Genomic DNA, 20,099 nt, shown 5'->3' on the forward strand with positions numbered 1-20,099 from the left:
GATCGTTGTAAATACTCTTTTTATACGCTACTTTTCACTTTATTTACTTATAATATTTAGGAAACGATGGTGAAAGGATAAAATGTGTTTTGTAACCAGATTAATTCTATTGCTATAGCTCTATAGATATTAATAGCTTCTTCAGAAAAGCAATTTGTTCGATACTTACATGCTAATATTGCAATTGCTTACATGCAAATACTATCGGTTGCAATTAGTTACAAAGGAATTGCTTACGTGGTAAATATTATTAGTTTATTGTCGTGTGCTATATAATATTAGTTTCCTATACCTGTTGGAATTATAACGTTAAATCTCTATCAAAATATTCCCTTCTATGTATTAAAATCAATCGTAATTTAGAATATGATGAACGCAATTGGAGATATTTTGGATTTGTAATTAATTTTAACACATCTAATCTAATTTATTTTAAATACGCATTCATTAATTCTAACTTATATATTAATTAATTTTATATTATTCTTTATCACTAATGTAATTTATCAAAAATTGCATTAATGTTTTGGGTATAAAGATAATGTATGTGATATTTTTAAAACTAATTTAACTATAAATTATATAAGTTTATATACATTTTACTGTATACTTTAGCTAGTTTTAAAATATAGTAATAATTAGTACGAGGTGAAATCGGCACTAAATCGAGTACGATGCTAAATTGAAGTACTTCAACTAATGAAAATTGAATGTAATAACGGGATCTACACACAACTTTGGGAACTTGGAAGTCACGTGATATGGTAATAATGCCGTTTGTAATACGAAATCGTACATTTTGTAATTACAGATAATGAACGATTCTATATTTAATATTTTTAAAAAGGATTCGTTTACAAGTATTCATTGGCGCTTTATGAAAGTGCCGCCATTTAGATGGCGCTATATCGAAGAGACTACTATGAATGTCACATGTAACAGGGAGTGTCATATATAAAAACTTTAAATACTTCCTCGTAGATAAAAAACAAAGAAATTTACTAAAAATAAGTAGAATAATGCTCCATATGACTATCAGTTCAACAATTGCAAGTATTGTTAAATTGATAGTCATGCAGACTATTATTTTAAACTAACAATAGACAGGTTACGTAATAGAACAGAAATATTTCATATAACGCAATGTATTAGTGCAATTTTCCGCTATCTGTATTGATTCAAAACACAGATAAAATAGTTTTTAAACAGAATGAACAAATAAATATATATATATATATAGTGGTCTTTATTTATACTTTCCTGTAGATTTTCTTTCAACACATGACAGATGATTCCAAGTTTTTTGGCATTGGCCAAGCAATAATTCAAGATTTCAAAGTTTTTTTCCAATAAGAAAAAGTACGAAACTTGTTTATATATATATATTTATTTATAAACTTAAAAGTTTAATAAGTTTTAAGCAAGATATTAACACGAAAATAAGAAAAAAACAATGTTGTATCATTACAACTATATCTAAATTTTAATTAAAATTTTCGAACACTTAATTATCAAGTGTTTCTGCCAATAATTCAGTTAATAATTGCAAAATGTAATTATTACAATAAGATGTAATTAGATACAGAGTTTATTAAATATACATAATTTTCATATAATTAAAAATTCGTTTTTTAATCGAAATTATGTAAAGAAGAAAAATATATGTTTAAAAAAATGATAATAATTTTGAAAACTGATATCTTTTATAATTTGTTTACCTTATAATGTTTATCAAAAGCATGAAATTTGTGCAACGATGTACTGCACATAGTCTTTTATCTTATATTAAAGTCTCGACGATCATTTGGGACTTGTTAAATAAATAATATTCAGAAAGAAGTCTCTCTTGCAACTTTGCATATCCGAGTTGACTTATTAGTGCATGTATAATACTCTTATAATCAAGGGGAATCGTAGATACAGTGAAACAAAAGTCAATATTCTGATTAAATAGACTTTTAATATTGATATTTGAATGTACTGTAACCGAAAAATATTCTTTTTTCGAATGTTTTGCAATTCAAATTTTACACCAAAATGGATACAAACATTGAGAAGATGGAGAATGTTGATTTCTTCTTTCAAAACATTACAGGGAAAAAACAAAATCTCACAATTAAACATTATTATCCGATGAGAATATTGCTTATTATATAGTTAGTTTCTATACAGTATATAAGCACGAGGCTATTTTCAGGAAATTTGAAAAGGTCATCGTTAGAACAATCAGTTCCATCAAGATTGAGGACTGTTGACCTTTTCGGAAACCCTCTTTTGGATGGAAGTAAAAAAGAAATTGAATCAAGCGTACCTTTATCAAAGAACCGTAACCGATTCTCACGTGACAAAACACCAAATCTTTTCTAAAATTACACAAGATCTTGAAAATTTAAAAATATTTTTATAAGGAAAACAATTTTCTCGAATAATTTTGACATACATCAGCAATTACACAGAATGAATCAGTGAGAAAAATCTTATTGTTAACTTTAAAGAGCTTTATATACTTTTATATAAAAGATCCGTTAATTAATATAAATATAACAAAAAATTGTTTAATTAAAAGCTAAATAAAGCTTTTACAATTTTAATTTGTTTTAATGAATATTTGAAGTTGACTAAATTCATAAATTTTAAATTCTAATGTTCTAGTGGAATTGTTTTAAAGGGTACTTTAACGCAGATTGTTGGACACTTTATGCGGTTAATTTTAAATCTATCAATTTTTAATGCGTTTTATTTGCTTTTCTGTAAAGAAATTTGAGTTACATTTTTATTTAGATATAAATTTTTTATGTGGATATATTTTTAAAACATTATTTTCGAACGTAACGAGTAAAGTACTTCTCTCTCTCTCTCTCTCTGTACATTTCTAGAAATAGTAGGTAAATCCCATTCAGTTGTTATTGTCATAATCCATAAACGGATATAATAAGTGACAGAAGACACTCATGTGGAATTAGTGCATCGTCAACGTGATCCGAATTTTATCGAAATAATGAGCAACATTTCTAGAAGATCGAAGAATCTTCCTCTTTCTCTTGTTAGACATTTGGCTTGTACAGAGTAAAGGCTAAAGCTAGTTTTAGGAAGTCTTCTGAACATTGTGCCGTACCCCCCGATGTTCAGATGGATTTACTTGACTAAAATCGAAGCTTAGAGTATGATGTCCTGTCTCCAAAGATAGTAAATATTCACTTACACACACATACACAAAAAATAATAATATTTAATGTCAAACGCCTTAACACATCTTACTTATTCAATTACTTGTTTAATATGTTAAATATTGGCATTGAAAATGTAAATTCTATTCGTATATTTAATAAAAACTAAATAAAAAATATAGATTTTTTTAAAATAAAATAATTCAAAATAGCTTAAGAATTTTATTCTCCTTTTTTATGATTGTTGGTATTTCAAATTTAATTTTTAAATTTAAATATTGTGAAAAAAACTTCTTTTCTTTTAATTTAAATGATATTTTTTCATAACTATATTACTTCGGATACAGTAAGGAATTTATAGCGAATGTCACATCCAATGTGAAATATATTATACTTAGATAAATATGATCTGTTGAGGCAAAATGTGAAACTTATGTAACTGTCTTTCATCATTTGTCATGATTTTTTTTTAACTCTCTCGGAACTGAAATTTCCCACATCGTTAGAAAAATATACTTTTCTCTCCTCTCTTCTGTCATTTTTACATATTTATACTATGAAAACTACTCTAGCATTGATTCCTTACTTCATTAAAAAGTATATGTTTATTATAAGAATATTTTTCTGTATCATTGATTTAATTTATCTTTCGTATCAATCAAATGAATAGCAAATGATGCAGAGAATATAAAAGTATAAAAATTCCATCATAACTTGGACAATCAATGTTCCATATAAATCCCAATCCTGAGATAAAGAATAACAACTCCTTTATACTTTACCTTCTCCGACTTTCATCTTGTACAGAGATGCTGACGATCAATAGTGATGTACGATATACTGTGTAGGATGGGGTGTCGTGACGCTATCTTTTACTGCGTGTTCCTTTCTCTCTTTCTTATTTCCCTATATCTAATATCCTAGATTGAGCAATATATAGTCTTGACATAAGCCGAGACAGATGGAAATGCATAAGCATTTTGTCATTTACTCACTAAAATATGCAGATATTTTGCAATTTCTTATCTATAAAGTATAGTATAATATAGTATATGCTGTAAAAATTCAGTAAAAATCTTATTTACAAATTGGTTCGAAAGTTAGGAAAATGGAAACAATTCAATTATTAGAAATAAATTTGTTGCCAACTGAAAATAAATATTTTCCTATTTTATAAGTAACTTTTAATGGAATGTAATTCTTTGCAAATCTTTCAACCGACAAATGTTTAGAACAAAAAGACGGATGAGTGATGGATGAAGAAACACTCAGATTTTTCCCCCCTACTAAAAATATCAATACATCCTCTGAAATCAGTTACCATAGCAACATGAAGAGAAAGCTTTACTTCCATCAAGTAAACGCGATGTGTCCTACTTCATAATGATCTATGGCTTTGAGTACAGAAATGTTGACAGTACTTTTTTTGTGTCTAGTCATTTCCAAACCCCACATTTCTGTTGTATAAAGTATATTTTTGTTCTGTATTTTCGGTATCGCTCGTTAACAATACCATTATCCCACAGGTGCGACCGCTAAAGATATCTTTTATCCACAGCAACATTATCCAAAAAACACTCGCAGATGATATTTTCTATCCATTTTTTTCCCTCTATAAAAAATTGATATTTTGGAATTATTAAATGTAATAATTTCGTCAATTATACTTTTGGATTTTTTTTTACTAATGGCATTTTTTCCCATATTTTTCTCTTCCTTTTAGAAACGATACTGATATACAGTAGTCATTTAGCTGATATAGAGTCTTCATAAAATTTGATACCCAAGAGAACAGAATCTTCAAAACGTTTCTGATCGGGTCACTGCTTCAATTAAGCATTTATCCAAATCGATTTTTGTTCTTGAAACCAGATATTTAAACTTTAAATTATTATTTTAAATTAAAAATATAAAAAAATCTAACGTGTGATATCTTTTATAAAGAACATTTCCAAAATGAGAAAAAACGATTTCACTTAAAATTTATGTAAAAAACTAGAAAAATTGAAGAAGAAATTATAATTTTTCTCAATTAAATTTATGTCTAGAGAAAATTATTATTTATGAATATAATTTTTTTCTCTTTATAACGAATACGAAATGATCAGGAAATTGTAATTTAGCATCCGATATTACCTCATAAATTTATAATAATTTAAAGTTAGATCTAGTTTAAGTATCGGAAATATAATAATTTACATCTAGACATAATTTTACTATCAGGAAGATGGAAATTTCCTAACAAAACAAAAATAACCGAGGTTTCTCTAACTGTAAAAGTCATTAAAAGCCATCAATTCAAATGTTTTGATTGTATCTACAGAAAGATAAATTTTATCAAAATCGATTTAGAAAATAATCTAAATATATTTATTACTGTTATTATTGTTTGTTGGATTCTTTTTTTAAAGCATTTTTCAATAATTTATAACTTCATTTGATTGCCCATAAAGACAATTTATTTTAATGTAATTTGATATCTCTAAAATTCTAACTTGTAATTTTCGTTACACAGATTGTTAATTAAACTGTATGTAATTATCTTGTTAAGAAATAATTAAAGTACTTTCCTTAGTAACGTGTTATTTTATTAAAACTGTAATATTACTCCATTTAAATGTACAGTAAATATTTATCTGTAAAGGGAAAAAACATATGAAAAGTAATTTTCATCAAATGATTTGTTAATAATTTATTAAATATATATATATATATTTTTAACAAATATATATATATTTATTTATTTATTTATTTATATATCTTTACTGAGAGATTTTTATCTCTTCTGAAAAGATTTTTATCATAAATTATTGAATTTTTCTATACAAAATTCAGATTTCGATCTTCACGGTATAAACAAGATATCTATAATCCACAATATTAAATTTGTTATAGAAATTTTTTATTAGTAACACAGTCAAAAAATAAAGTAAAATTGATAAATGAGATTTCTTTTTTAAAAATATTTTTACGTAGATAAAAAGATATTTTTCTTTATTAAATATTTAAATTAAAATTTATATACACACATATATATATATATTCCGTACGACATATATTAACTATCTTTATCAAGTTTAAAATTTACTTAAATATTTTTTTAAAATAATTTTTTATTTACTAAAAATGTTATAAATCAAACTTTCTTAAATATATAGTTTAATTTAATATTTAATATATATATTATGTATATAGTTTATGTAATGTACAGCACAGTAGAAGACTTTACGAAGTTTAAACTTTATTAAAAAATATATATTTTTTAATATTTTTCATTTAAAAAAATTATTTTATAAAAGTAAAAATGTCTTTAAAACATTATTTAATTTAATATTAATTTAGTTAAATGTGTAATTTTTTATTACTTGAATGCTTTATATAATTAAAAGAAAACAAAAGAATGTTATAAAATTAATATTTTAAAGAAGAATAAATGACTTAATTAAACAAAATATATATAATTTTATTTTTAATCTTATTCAAAATAGATAAAATGTTTTTAAAAGGATAAAAAGGAACAATTGGTTTAATCCTTTAGTAATTATCACTAAGCTTACATGAATGATTTTACAGAATAAGATAAAAATGTCTAAATAAAATAAAATAAAATGTTAATTTTATTCTATTCAATAAAATCTTTTCTATTCCAAATGACATTTTAGTCTACACAGGAATTGGTGTTAGTGAATATATTTAAATTCCTAAAGATAGGATTTCCTATTTTTATATAATCAGTTTAGTCAATTGGGAGCGAGAAAATGGTCAAACTTAATAAAAATAAAAACGCTATCAAACCCACAAACACCACCCTACCCTACACCATCATCATTTGTATCTGTACGGGCTGTCTGTTCGGCACAATTGCTAAAAATAGATAATATCCGAATGCATTCAATAATTTAACTGTTCTAAATATACTTACTACACTATCGAAGATATAATGGCATTTTACTACATTTGCTATAATGCTAGTTATGAAAATTTTATTGATTTTTTTTCCAGATATTTTTCTTCTCTTTCTACTTCTTTGGAATAAATTTTGAATAAGAACTTATTAGATTTTTAAATATATAAATAAAATAAAATATTTATAAATATAATTATTTGTATTCGTAAATATATTTTATTTTTTATGCAGAATTTTTTACAAAATTATTGATTTTCTTTTAGAAAAATGAAATTTCAATTTTTGATTGTTTTGATGCGATCAATACAATATTTGTACTTTGTTAAGTGTTCTGCTGACAGCTTCTTCCGAGTTGTTAACCTCTTTGCTATATTTATATACTTATTTTTCTATTAAAAAGTATACCTTCGAGCATCTTCGCGTGTTAAGTTTCGATAAAATTGTGTAAAAAAAATTTATCGTAAAATTGCTATTTCTAAAACTAAATTGGTTATAACACATCGAAAAATTAAAATAGATCAAATATAAGGTTATGCTTTCATTAATGGTTTGAAAACTTACTAAATCCAAGGGAAAAAAATCTCGTATACAAAAATAAAAAAATGCTGTTAAAAAATTTAAAAAAAAACCAAAAGTTTAAAAATGTAATGTACTTTCTTAAATAATTTAAAATACATTTTTAAATAAAGAGAAAATGTGGAAGAGTGAAAAGGATAATTTTTAGCTTTTTTCGGATACGTGACTTCATACTTAACATTTGAAAATGTGTCTTTTGAGAATAGCTAGAATGTCTGTAATACTTCAAACAGACAGAATTTTGACTAGAGTGGTCAACCTCAGATATATCGGGTTAAAAACTAGTGATTACTATTTCAAATATCTGACAGATGGAGAAAAAAATAATAATAAACTGGTTTTCTCCCCTTCCTTTTTCCTTCCTTTACTTATATGTAACAAATAACTGAAATACTTTAGCAATTCCTTATCTATTGGTAGCAGAGAGGTTGCTGAAATAATCCTCATAGTAAGCGACCCCATTCGACAGTGAGCGAGTACCTGTCGAGTGTGTTTGGAGAGTACCAGGTGGCATGCATCGATACCTGAAGAGAAGGACAAAAGTCGTAAATTTTCTACGGTATTCCCTACACTTCATTCGTAACTCCCTTTGATAAAATAAGGATCCTTCCGAGTGTTGGAAATGTTACCGCGGGAAATGTACCGGACACGTGGTTTATGATCTCAACTCTAGGTGCCAAAAACAGGGAAAAAAAAAAAAAAAATATATATATATATATATATATTGCACTTGGGTGAAAGCCAAACACTTTCTAGATTACCTGTTTCTGTTATTCTAAGCAACATAAAAATATTTATTTCTGTTATGCCAATAAGTAATCGGTTGTTCATTTTTTTTTTGTTATGCAAAACAATTGATGTCATGCTAATTAAAAATTATTTGTTTGTCAAGCAAATATAGATTGCTTGTCGCTGTTGTGCTAAACAGCAACAAGCAAAAACCTATTACAGATTACTTATATTTGTTCTGAAATTGTATACTGCTTATATGTTATGCCAAAAAGCTGTGAGTTGCTTATTTACATTACGCTAAATAGATTATACATTTTTCATGTCAAAGAATTACTGACAGCATATTTCTATTATGTGAAGCGATTGTAGATAGATTGTTATGCAAAACAATTACACAGCTTATTTGTTGTAGATTGCATACTTCCGTTGTGCCAAACAATTGCAGATTACATATGTTTTTTATGCAAAACAATTTTAGATTGCTTATTTATGCCAAAAAGCCGAAGCAAGCCACAGAAGAAATAAGCAGACTGAGTATTTCCATTACATCAAGCAATTGTAGATTACTTGTTTCTGTTCGTGTCAAATCGTTTCAGATTACATATTTCTGTCATTTTTGGTAATAGCACGTGTCGTATAATAAAGTGTAAGATAGATAAGAGTAGTAAAAGCGAATCGGATTTTTTTATTTATTTTTGACAGTCGTGTAAGCTGATATTTTAACATTCACCAACACAATAGTTTCTTCCTAAGAAAAATCAGAAAAGATATCTTTTCACGTATACTTTGACATTTTTGCAAGATAATATCTACAATACACACTATATCTCTTTCAAACGACTTTTGTATTTTTGAAAAGCGCATTAGATAATATTACAATAGTTCAACTAGTAAAAGTATCCACTTTATAACGTTGGAAAAAAAGATATTTTACAATATCTTTTGTAGCTTTTTTATTTAATTTAATTGAAATTTAAAATAAAATGAATATTTTGAAAATTGATTACAGTACATCTGTAGTAATAAATTTAAAACAGGAAAAAAATACATTACGACCGTTACTTCATAGTTTATTCAAAAGTGTAACTTTACTAAGATGTGTTACAAGTTAATATAAGTAGGATGTACGTGAGCCAAAGCTCGTTTAAGATTTTTGCAATACTCTTTTTTGACTGATTTAATTTTCCGCTCTCCTACATCTCTATGTCTAGCATTCAATCAAGATAACAAAAGACGTGAATCAAGAATTGTTCGAATCTCGGAAGTACATCGGATTGTATGGAATGAGTCTTGAAGAAGAAAAAGGAAAAAAATAATAATAAAAATAAAAAAGAATGCATCGATAAATCAGTACGGAGTTTGTAAGTTATATACCATCTCCAATTTCATTTCAAACTATGGAACAGAAATGATCCGAGACAGAGTTAAACTATTCCTATCCAGGTAATATCATCATAAAACTTAAAAAGAGGAAGTTCTTCAACAAAGCATATTAAAACAAATCTAATATATTCCACATATTTCTCCAACAACTCCAGATAATCATTTCCTGAGAGTGCAATTACATTTTTAAAAGTTGATAAAACTTTATTTACGCTCGTTGCTTGAAGAATTCTTTCATTTATTTTAAATGTGTAATATAATTTAGATAAAATAATTTATATATTTAAAAAATTTTCTATAATTTCCACGATTTTCCATAATTGTAACGTTATATGACCTATCAGTAACTGAGTAATCTGATTTTAATCTTGCCCTTACAACGTTCAAAATTAAATGGATTAGTTTATATTCAATCATCGTAAACTATGAGAGTATGATAATTCTAGCATATAATGAATAAATAGGCGAATTAATCTAAATATGATCGAGTTAATCTAGTTTTGATCAATTAAAATCATTAAAAGTGGATGAACGATATACATAAAAAATCATTTACTCGCTTCAAAAACCGAATATAGGGTAAGATTATTTGATACATGATATTATGGCAATCAATCTGTCATATCTTCTGCCAGCTGCTAGGTGGAGCATTTTTTTTTTTCTTTTTTTTCCGAGCCCCAGAAGGAGAGAAAAAGGAGATACTAAGCCTCAGGCTGTTTTGGGACAAACAGGTAGGCCAGACCCATCTACCGTACTAGGGGTGTAAAGAACATTTACATACAGGTGAAAAATTTGGCCGAAGGTTTAAGCCAACACTAATTACTCGGAAAAGCTGTTTTCCTTTGTAAATAGGCAGAAGAAAACGTGTGCCACCTGTTCCTGTTAGTGCCTCTAAGAAACAGATGGCGAACGTAAGAAATGAACACCTGCCGTTTTCTAAGACGTTTTATGTCGTTGGAGAGCAGTTGTTACAGCTAAAGGTTAATAGCTCGTTTCGAGGATAGAAAATTGTCGCCCTGCTTTGAGAATTAACTAGAACTGGAGACTTTAAAGTTACTCCCTGAAGGATCAAATATGTCGATATACTTATCGGATATATAAAGAGATATCGCTAAAAACTAGGATTTTTATAAAATTCTCTTCCAATAAAGTTGTTGTTGTATTAAATGAGGCCAAGGGAAATGACCAAACTTCAAGGTTATATCGGTCCATAACTAGTTGCACCCTCTCCAACGGCCCAGTTTGTTAAGATAAAAAAGAAACTAGATGCTGGAGATAGATGCAGATTGCCATTTATCTAAACTGCTTAATGGCATTGCGTTTTGTCAAACGGGATTAATGCAAAATGTAATTTAATAATAATAAAATTCAATACGTTTTTATTTTCTTCTTATTATTGTTATTTTCAATAAGACGGATTAAAAAATTGAAAATAAAATAGATTTAGTCTATATTTTATATGGATTTACAAAATATTGATGCCATGTCATTTCTTTAAGTTGATTTTTTATTTTCTTTAGAAATAAAACAAAAAATATATACCTGTTTATATTTTTAAGTCTTATAAAAAGAAATAAAACAAATGATAAAACTAGGTAAACAGAAAAATAAATTCTGCTACAAGAACAATAATAAAATATATTAAAAACTTTCTGTACATTTTTATTTTTAAAATATTTAAATGAAAAATATACATTATAAATTTCTTGTAAATCTTAAAACAATAGTAAAATATAATTTTCATTTAAAACTAAAAAATTTATGTACTTTTTCTTTATTTTCAAACTTTTTTATGGATAAAAACAAAATATATAAATTCACACGTTTAAATAATAAAAAATAAATTAAAAAAAAATATTTATAGAATATTTCCATGAAGAAAATTTTCGAGTTGAACGAACAAGTAAACTGTTCGTACTTGTTGCCAATTTAAGTATTCTTTTTCTTAATTCTTTAAGTTAAAAAAGAATTTTTATGGTAAGGATATTTAAGTAAATATTTATTAATTCTAGCACCTAAATTAATGACTTAAATTCGGATCATTAAAGAAACCATTGACGATTTTTACAAATGAAAAGTGTACTGGATGTAACGAGATGGCCTTTTCAAATATGATATGAAAATTTTAGAGCTATTAAAACTGTTCCCCATCTAAAGAATATTAACCTTAATTTTTGTTTTTTCATTCCCCCGTTAAGCGCTATCTAAGCAATATCCTGTAATGTTACTGAAACGATAAGAAAAGGAAAGGAACACTTTTGTTCTTTTGTCTACTAATAGCCCATTCGTTAAGTAGTTAGTGCTTTTTTTTGTATAAAGAAACGTTTCCCCCTCTAAAAAACAGAATGATTACTACCCTCCCTTTTAAAATACCAATATATAATATCGATTAAAGCTTAAATTATAATCGATATATTAAAAATTTAATTTCGAATACGACTTTTTTATATTCACCTTTATCAAATAGAGTAACCAAACCAGATCGGACACGACGTTATAATTAATAAAATTAGGCCAAGGTTTTTATGGTCCACCCTCACAAAAGTAAGTAAAACCTGTATGAACGTTAACCTGATCAACGTTTAACGCATGCTACGGCATATAATGCTATAACACGATGACACAGACGAAAGGGGTCAAGGAAGAAAATCTCTAACGCATCATAAAGCCTTTAACGATCTCTATTGATTTATATACCATATCGTTTAGTTTGAATGTATTCCATTATGCGAGTCATTGTTTTTTCTTTTTTTTAAAAAAAATAGAAGAACCGCAAATTCGTTTTAGGTTTTTCCAGCAAATTAAAAAGAATTTCAAGTTTTTCCATCAATTTCTGCACGCCTGTTTTATGTTTATTTATTTCAATAAAGTCTTCTTTCGTCTAGTTGATGCATCGTGATGGATTCTCGACTATCGTGTATTTCCTTACAAATTATCGCATTGACAATCGCTGTAATTTTATAAAGTCTCTTTCCATTTATTCCAAACCTATAAATTCCCCAAGTTATTTCGCTTATATAAAGTAAAATGATGGAGGAAACGCGTGAGTCGACTACATGTTCTTCCCGGTGTATTTCCTGCTGCGTAGTTTTATGTGCACACGTAAAGTTAAAGTGAATAACTCGAAGCCATAGACGAATGTTAAAAATATTTTGTCCATTTTTAACATTCAAGAAACGATGGTGGGGTCGTTCGTCAACATGGGTGGGTGTGGCAGAATTACGGACTATGCCATGTACCGAAGGGGAAGAAGCCATTTGTCTTATGCATAAGACATTGTCTAGGCTAGTCTATTGTTTTTTCTTTGTTCTTTTGTTTTCTAGGTCAGGTGCGGTAGGTTAATGGGCTCAATATATCTCATCTGTATAAACTCGACTTTCAGATTTTCTATAATTCTAGGTAATAGAAAGTTTAAATTTGTTAGATTGAAAGCTGTGATTTCAAGTTTTAAATAGGGCCTACTAGACATTAAGTTATTTTCAAACAGGTAATATCCAATCTTGTCAGTAGATCTAGACACAGTATGTGGGCGTCAAAACGACACAAGTTGCCAAACCTGATCATTTTTGTACGTCTCCCAGCTCCGCCCAAGTTTTGATCATAGAGAACTCTCTATAAAGTGATATGACTTAGAACAACTTGCGTATTAATGATGACAGAAAGATGATCGATTACTTATATCTCAACAGAAAATATCCATTTTTAAATTCAAACTTTTCTGATTTATATAATACTTCTAAGTCAAATTCTCAAGAGGAATCATTTCTTTTATTATTATATTTCTATGTAAAAATATTCGAAAATTTAGAAAAACTAAAATAATAGAAGTTTCAGAAGCTAATCGGTAGCTTACAATTTGGATTGCTTCAACAATTCTCTAGTTCGATAACTGGAAATGAGACTAGAACAGACTGTTGTGCCCGAGATAATGGATGGACAAAACCTGTTCTACACAAGACAGGTCGATGACTTTCGTGAAAGAAATTATAGAATAACTTTTTAGATTTAAAGAAACACTCACAAAAACTTTTATTTATTTAAAATTTTTTAATCGTGATTGACTACTGCATCAATACGTGACTTACAAAAAAGTAATATCGAAATTTCAACTTTTGAGCGGTTTTATTGCTACATCGAAAGCATGAATAAGAACTTCACGTTTCCTTCTTCCCGCTGAGACATTAGATTGAGTTTTGTAGCATTCTTACATATATACGGAACCGAATTTTTTTTAGTAAACACACTACGACTTTTTTACGAGTGCATTCTATCTATATAAATGTATATAGATATAGATATGTATACGTTCTACGGCATTATATATATACAAATTTTTCTTTTTTATTATTTTTCTCTGATTATGATTGGGTTTTAATATATTATCTTTTAAACCATTTTTAGATATATAAAGCGTGCTTAAAATATATATAAACTCCTTAGATGGTAGGTAATGTTTAGGAGAAGTTCGGCGCCAAGTAAAACGTCTAGGAGTCAATTATGAGCCAGGCCTCAGACAAGTGGCAATGACCCACGAACTAAGGTCCAAACCGGCTTTCTAGGTGCGTTTTCTTGAACTTAAGTCACTGTAAAAACGTACTTGATTCCATGTCTAGTGCACAATGCAGTTTCTTTATAGTAAATTGAATTTTCCCGCTTTCTCGTTTCTTATTGTCGGCAGCAGATGGCAATTCTTTCACATAAAGTAATTCGATTTTTGTTAGGTTACATCGCGCGATGTTGTAAGAAAAGAAAATCTTATTATTTTATCAAATTCAAAATATTAAGTAATGATAATAATTTAGAGTTCGAGCCTTTAACGCTTTGTTTCTTCCGAGTATACTCGTGCTACTAGAGTTTAAATGAAGAGAGTGTTAGAGTAAATCAGATATGCAAGCTATTCTAACCCTTTTAGATGCGGGAAAATCTAGTAATAGAGTTCAAGCTGAAGCCTCAGAGAGTGGGCCAAGTAGGAGCCCAAAGGCAAAATATTGTGGCAAGAAGGGTCGATGCAACTTTGTCAAGTTTGCAATGGATTGCGGAAGTTATGAAGACGGAAGGAAAAAGACATATATATATAAAGCATTATATATTAGTTACTTTTTTAAATATTAACGCTAAAAGAAAGAAAACTGTTTAAGAAAAAGAATATATATAATAATTTCTTTTGAAAATTTTCAATATATATATATATCTGTATGAAATTTATTGAAAATTTTTCGATAGAAGTGGTATAGATTTTCAATACGTTTCCTATATTTTTGAGTTTCGGCTAGATTTACTTTAAATGTAACTATAAAAATAAGTAAAAAATATATATATTTTTTGATTTTTATATTAATTCTTTTAATTTAAATTCATTTTTAAGTAAGAAATTAGTAAATTATACCGTTTAAAACAAATTTAGGCAATATAAATTTCATTAATAATATATTTACACACATTACACGGGGTTGGAAGTTGTATATACTGTCCAAAGAATTGCTCATACTGTATACGGTAGATGCATACATTTTGTAAATATCGTAAATTTTAAAGTTATATAGAGCTATACTTTATATTACCAACAACATCGAATAGATAAACAATTTATGATTTCATAAAAGTTGCTATAACGCGAATAGGTCTAACACATTACAAATGTCAACAGCAATTTCATACAATTAACAAATTACAAGAAATAATAAACATTAACGCTGGCTAGTTACAGGATTCAGTTAATATAAAATTCAAGTATTCACCGACAAACACATGCACATACACACCTCTTATAAACAGCAATGGATTAGAAATATCAATTTATTTAAAGTTTTATTATTAAAAAAGCAATTATTTTAATTAAAAATAATTAAATTAATTGATAATGAATTGTTTTTATATCATAAAATTTTAATTATGTATGTTATTAATTATTAAATAATTTCTGCACTTAACTCCTCTATGTATGTGTTTGGACTTATTAAATTATCCTCCCAAGTATATAGAATTTTAGAAAAATGTCATGTGAAATACTGTATTACTAAAAGAACACGCTTAAAAATCCATTTATGCATGTAAAAAAAATTATTATTTTTTAACTTAAAGCTTTTACTAGATTCCTTATATAAAACTTCATATAAAATTTTTGCTAGTTGAGTAATTGGATTCTGCTGTTTACTAGACATTCGAGAATAATCGGATTATACAGAAAAGGGCTGTTTTATGTATTATTAAAAATATTTATGCATTTATATACATATATATTTTAAAAAATTACGTTTAATCCCTTCTAGAATATAAAAAATAATTCAAAAAACTGGATTTTTCTTTATGTTATACTTGAATAAATCTGGTTCAGTAATAGCTACTGATATTTGAAAAGCACATACTGTATAATAGCTATTCAAAGCAGTCGCGTTAAAGATCTAAATGGTATATCAAGCACGAATCGGAACAGGTACCCTATTCCATATGTAGGAGGCTCGTGTTGGATTGCTGACGTCAGCTCGACCAGAGCATTGATATGAACAGCAGCGTCATACATCCTGTGACCTCAGTCGTGGCTAGTCATCGTATGACTTACCTTAAGCTTCCGTCTACTAAAATTAATACTTTAGTGAATGCAATAATTACGAAACGTTTCCATTGAAAACTATATATATACATAACCTAAGGAGGAGTGAAGAAAATCGTTCAACCTTATAAAATTATAGGTGATAAGAAATATATTGAAACATTTTGAACTCACTGTTTATATAAGAAGTGTTTATTTGTTTTTTAAAAAAGGTGAATTTATATAGATTTTTTTAAAAGATAAATTCATTTTAATCTATAGTTTTTGAGTGTAAATAAAATTTACAGAAAAATTTTCCAGATTCACACACACACAATTCGTGTTAAAAAAAAGTAAAATAAAATACTGTATCTAGAGTTTGAAAAATTATTGAGGAGTTATTTTTTGGTAAAGTTTAGATTTGTTTTATTATACGAGTAACATAATACGAAAAACTTTTTCTATTTTATATATTTTTTTCTTATTTTTTATCATTCACGAAACGTTTAACGCTCGCTCGCATGTAATGTTAATAGCTAAAAATATTTATTTTTAAAAACAAAAAATACAAATATAAATCTAAATACTTGACATTTGTAATTATAATATTTTATTCAGAAATAATTTCTAATAACGTAAAGCAACCGGAAATAATAAAAGTAGAATTCACTTATGTCAAATAATAAAAGATATTAAAACAGTTAAAACATTTAATTTCCTAACATACCTCATACTGTGTAATATCTGAGACAATAATTATATATAATTAGAAATGGCGAAAGTTTGCTCGATAACAAAAGCATTGCTAGAAGCATTGCCAGAATCTTTTGCCAATGTTAAGAATATACTTTTCATGCAGAAAATTGTTCCAACATCTGTTTATGCCGTGATGTGATTTCAAAGATACCCCCTATCTAACTCTTGGACTATAAAACTAAACTTGTAACATTACCTTTGTCATTATATCTCTTCTAGTTAAAAATACAAAACCTAGACATAATATATGATATATTTATTCCGGTCATAGTTGACTTTAAACAATACTACATCAACACTCTTCCATATATTGTTAGGGTAATGAATTGTAAAGTACGTACCAATTCAAGCCTTCGATAATGCTTGATTTAATCGTGTTTATAAAACTTATTCTGTTATAGAGAAATAAAACTTATCGAACTATAAACGGAAGAAAACTAACTAATCGGTATCTATGCTTGGGCGCCATTGTTTCAATCATTGAACAAAGCCAGGACATCAAGATATTGTCCACTATTGTGTATCAACCAAGTGGAAATATGAACCATAAGAGGCAAGCTGTCAATGTATACTAACAGAATGTCAAGCTGTGTTATGGACAGTATCTAGCAAGAATACTCTAAAATTGATTTTTCTTATTTTTATTTTATTTTTTTACCTTTTTTTTTACTTTTTAAAGTTTAAATGTTTTCCAATATCGGTTTTTGGAAGATATATTACTTGGTTTTACAGATTAAATTCCATATATTTTTATGTAACTTATTATGTACGTATGAACGTATTTACCACTGTTATAAAGTGTAAACATTGCTTTAATGGTACAATCATTTATTTTTCACTTTATTTTTTTCCTTTCTCTAATCCTTTAAAAGTCTTTATATGTTTAAATATTACAGAAAATTCTCGTTACCGAACTAGAGTGGATAAGTCCACTTGAGAAAAGAGGCATTACCTATATATAGAAACAAGAATTTACAACAAAACCTGACCCTGAAAATTGTATCATTATTCTTTATCAAGTAAACATATCGTATTAAAGAACAAGAGAAAAAAAAACCGTCAGAAATTTTGTTAAAGTGAAGCAGAGCAGAAACAATTATCGTTTTGTTACGAAAAAATATTCCTTACAAAAATATAATTTTACATAATAACAGTTTACCTAAAATTATATTTATTTAGTTGTACTTTATTTGCATAATAAACGTTACAGTAATTAATTATGTTTATAATTCAAAATTCTTTTCCTGAATCAGAAAAAAATGTAATATTTATATTTCTTTAGCACTTGAACTACTTAAACGTTATTCAAGTTTCCTAAAATAGTCTTGCAACTAAATTCTTTTATAATGAATAATATAACGTAAAGCCTCTGTGGACAATGTTAGATTGAAGCAACAGGACCATATCACGTTTCAAAAAAATAAGAGCTACATATCTTTATACAAGGCAGACTGTATATTTCCATTCTCATCTTAAACAGAAAAAATTCGAAATCTCAGTTCTTTTGTAAAATATTTCTATAAAAATTCTTATAAAATATAAAATACTCTAGTATAGAATTGTATAAACATGTCTAGGAAACGAGCGTTATTAAGGGAAGCATGGATAGTCTAAGAGTGAATTCATCCATGCATCCCCTATAGTCAACCTTGAAAGCCCGTTTTCCCGAACCTAGAAACCAGTTGGGACTTATTTATCCTGTAAAATACGGGTAGCCCTCACGTACACGTGTCTATAATACAAGATTCTTTAATATCAAGGAAAAAGCAAGAAAAATTAAACGATTATATTCCTTATTTACTTTTTACAGATTAAAGTAATTAAATAAGATTAAATATGTACGAAGTGAAAATCTTCATCCTTGCGCTTATATACATTTTTTAATATATAAAATATTAATAAATGATTTAAGAAATGCTTTAGAATAATTAATTATGTTGATTTTACTAAATTTAATCAGCAAAAAACTATTTTGTATGAAGAGATTTTAATTAAATTGCATACAAACAATGTTTTTACTAAGAATTATTCCGAGAAATTTTACACGAGAACATAAATTAAGAATTAAAAATAAAAAATAAAAAATATCAAAGTCTAAGTAACTGAATATTTTTTATTCTTTAGAAGTGAATAACTAAGTTTCTAAATATAAAATATTTATAAAAGTATGTATTTTTCGCATCATTTTTCCAATTTTTAAAAGAGAAATTCAAATATTTTCTTAACATTTTGCTACACTTCGCCTTACTTGAAGCGATAAATAAAGAATTGCTAACTATAGTTATGAATATAAATGTTAAGAAAGAGGCAATTACATACCTTGATTCAACAAGATAGTTGCTAGCAACAAGTGGGCGACGTTAAGAGTTTTAAACATAGTTTATGACAAAAATCACGATATATTCAACAAAAAAGAAGTTTTTTTTAAAGAATATATTTTAGTCCTTATACGAGTATGAAAGTTTTGGACGAAGTCACTTTATGAGAACATGTTCTGTGTGTCTTCCACTCCGTACCTGCACAATTCACTAGCAACCACAACACCTTACACGACTGAAGGCAACCAGTACAGTGAACTGGCCACAGATCTGTTGCCAGAGTCAGCAGTTAGGAGGAAATAGGTTGCTGTAACATTGAGCAGAGAATGTAGTTCCTCACAAAAACCGTTATTTCTCTTAAATCACTTTCTATAAACCCTATAACTATAAAGGAATTAGACGTGTTAATTCGTTTAAGTATAAATTTAATCAATTTTTTAGTGTAATTTTAATGTAGCGCTTGATGAAAGTATGCCTTGATGTCGCCTTGTTTAAATCATTTTTCTTTTACCTGAGGCGCTTTACCTGTTGAGGTTTTAAGTTGGGACAAAAGAACAGAATAATAGGATTTACTTTACATCAGGCATTACTCTTTTGTTTATCTAAGTACGGTCGAACTCAATCTGATAATCTCGATAATCTCCCAAAGAAAAAGAAAAATATTAAAAAAAAGAAAATTTTCATAATTTAACAATGATATTTTAAATAAATATTAAAATAAATAAATAAAT

General features: G+C 27.2%; 1 protein-coding gene across 1 annotated transcript in view; it reads right to left on the minus strand.

The window, feature by feature from the left end:
• ed (echinoid) overlaps positions 1 to 19,621 on the minus strand; it is a 72,570-nt gene extending 52,949 nt beyond the window's left edge. The window contains exon 1 of the mRNA XM_067275569.1: positions 19,370 to 19,621. Within this exon, the coding sequence (XP_067131670.1) occupies positions 19,370 to 19,427 (58 nt within the window). The 5' untranslated portion in view covers positions 19,428 to 19,621. The remainder of the gene's footprint in view (positions 1 to 19,369) is intronic.
• Positions 19,622 to 20,099: the final 478 nt, after the last annotated feature.

The sequence above is a fragment of the Centruroides vittatus genome, unplaced genomic scaffold, assembly GCF_030686945.1.
Source record: "Centruroides vittatus isolate TY-2023 unplaced genomic scaffold, ASM3068694v2 contig_628, whole genome shotgun sequence".
In the NCBI taxonomy this organism is placed as follows: Eukaryota; Metazoa; Arthropoda; class Arachnida; order Scorpiones; family Buthidae; genus Centruroides; species Centruroides vittatus.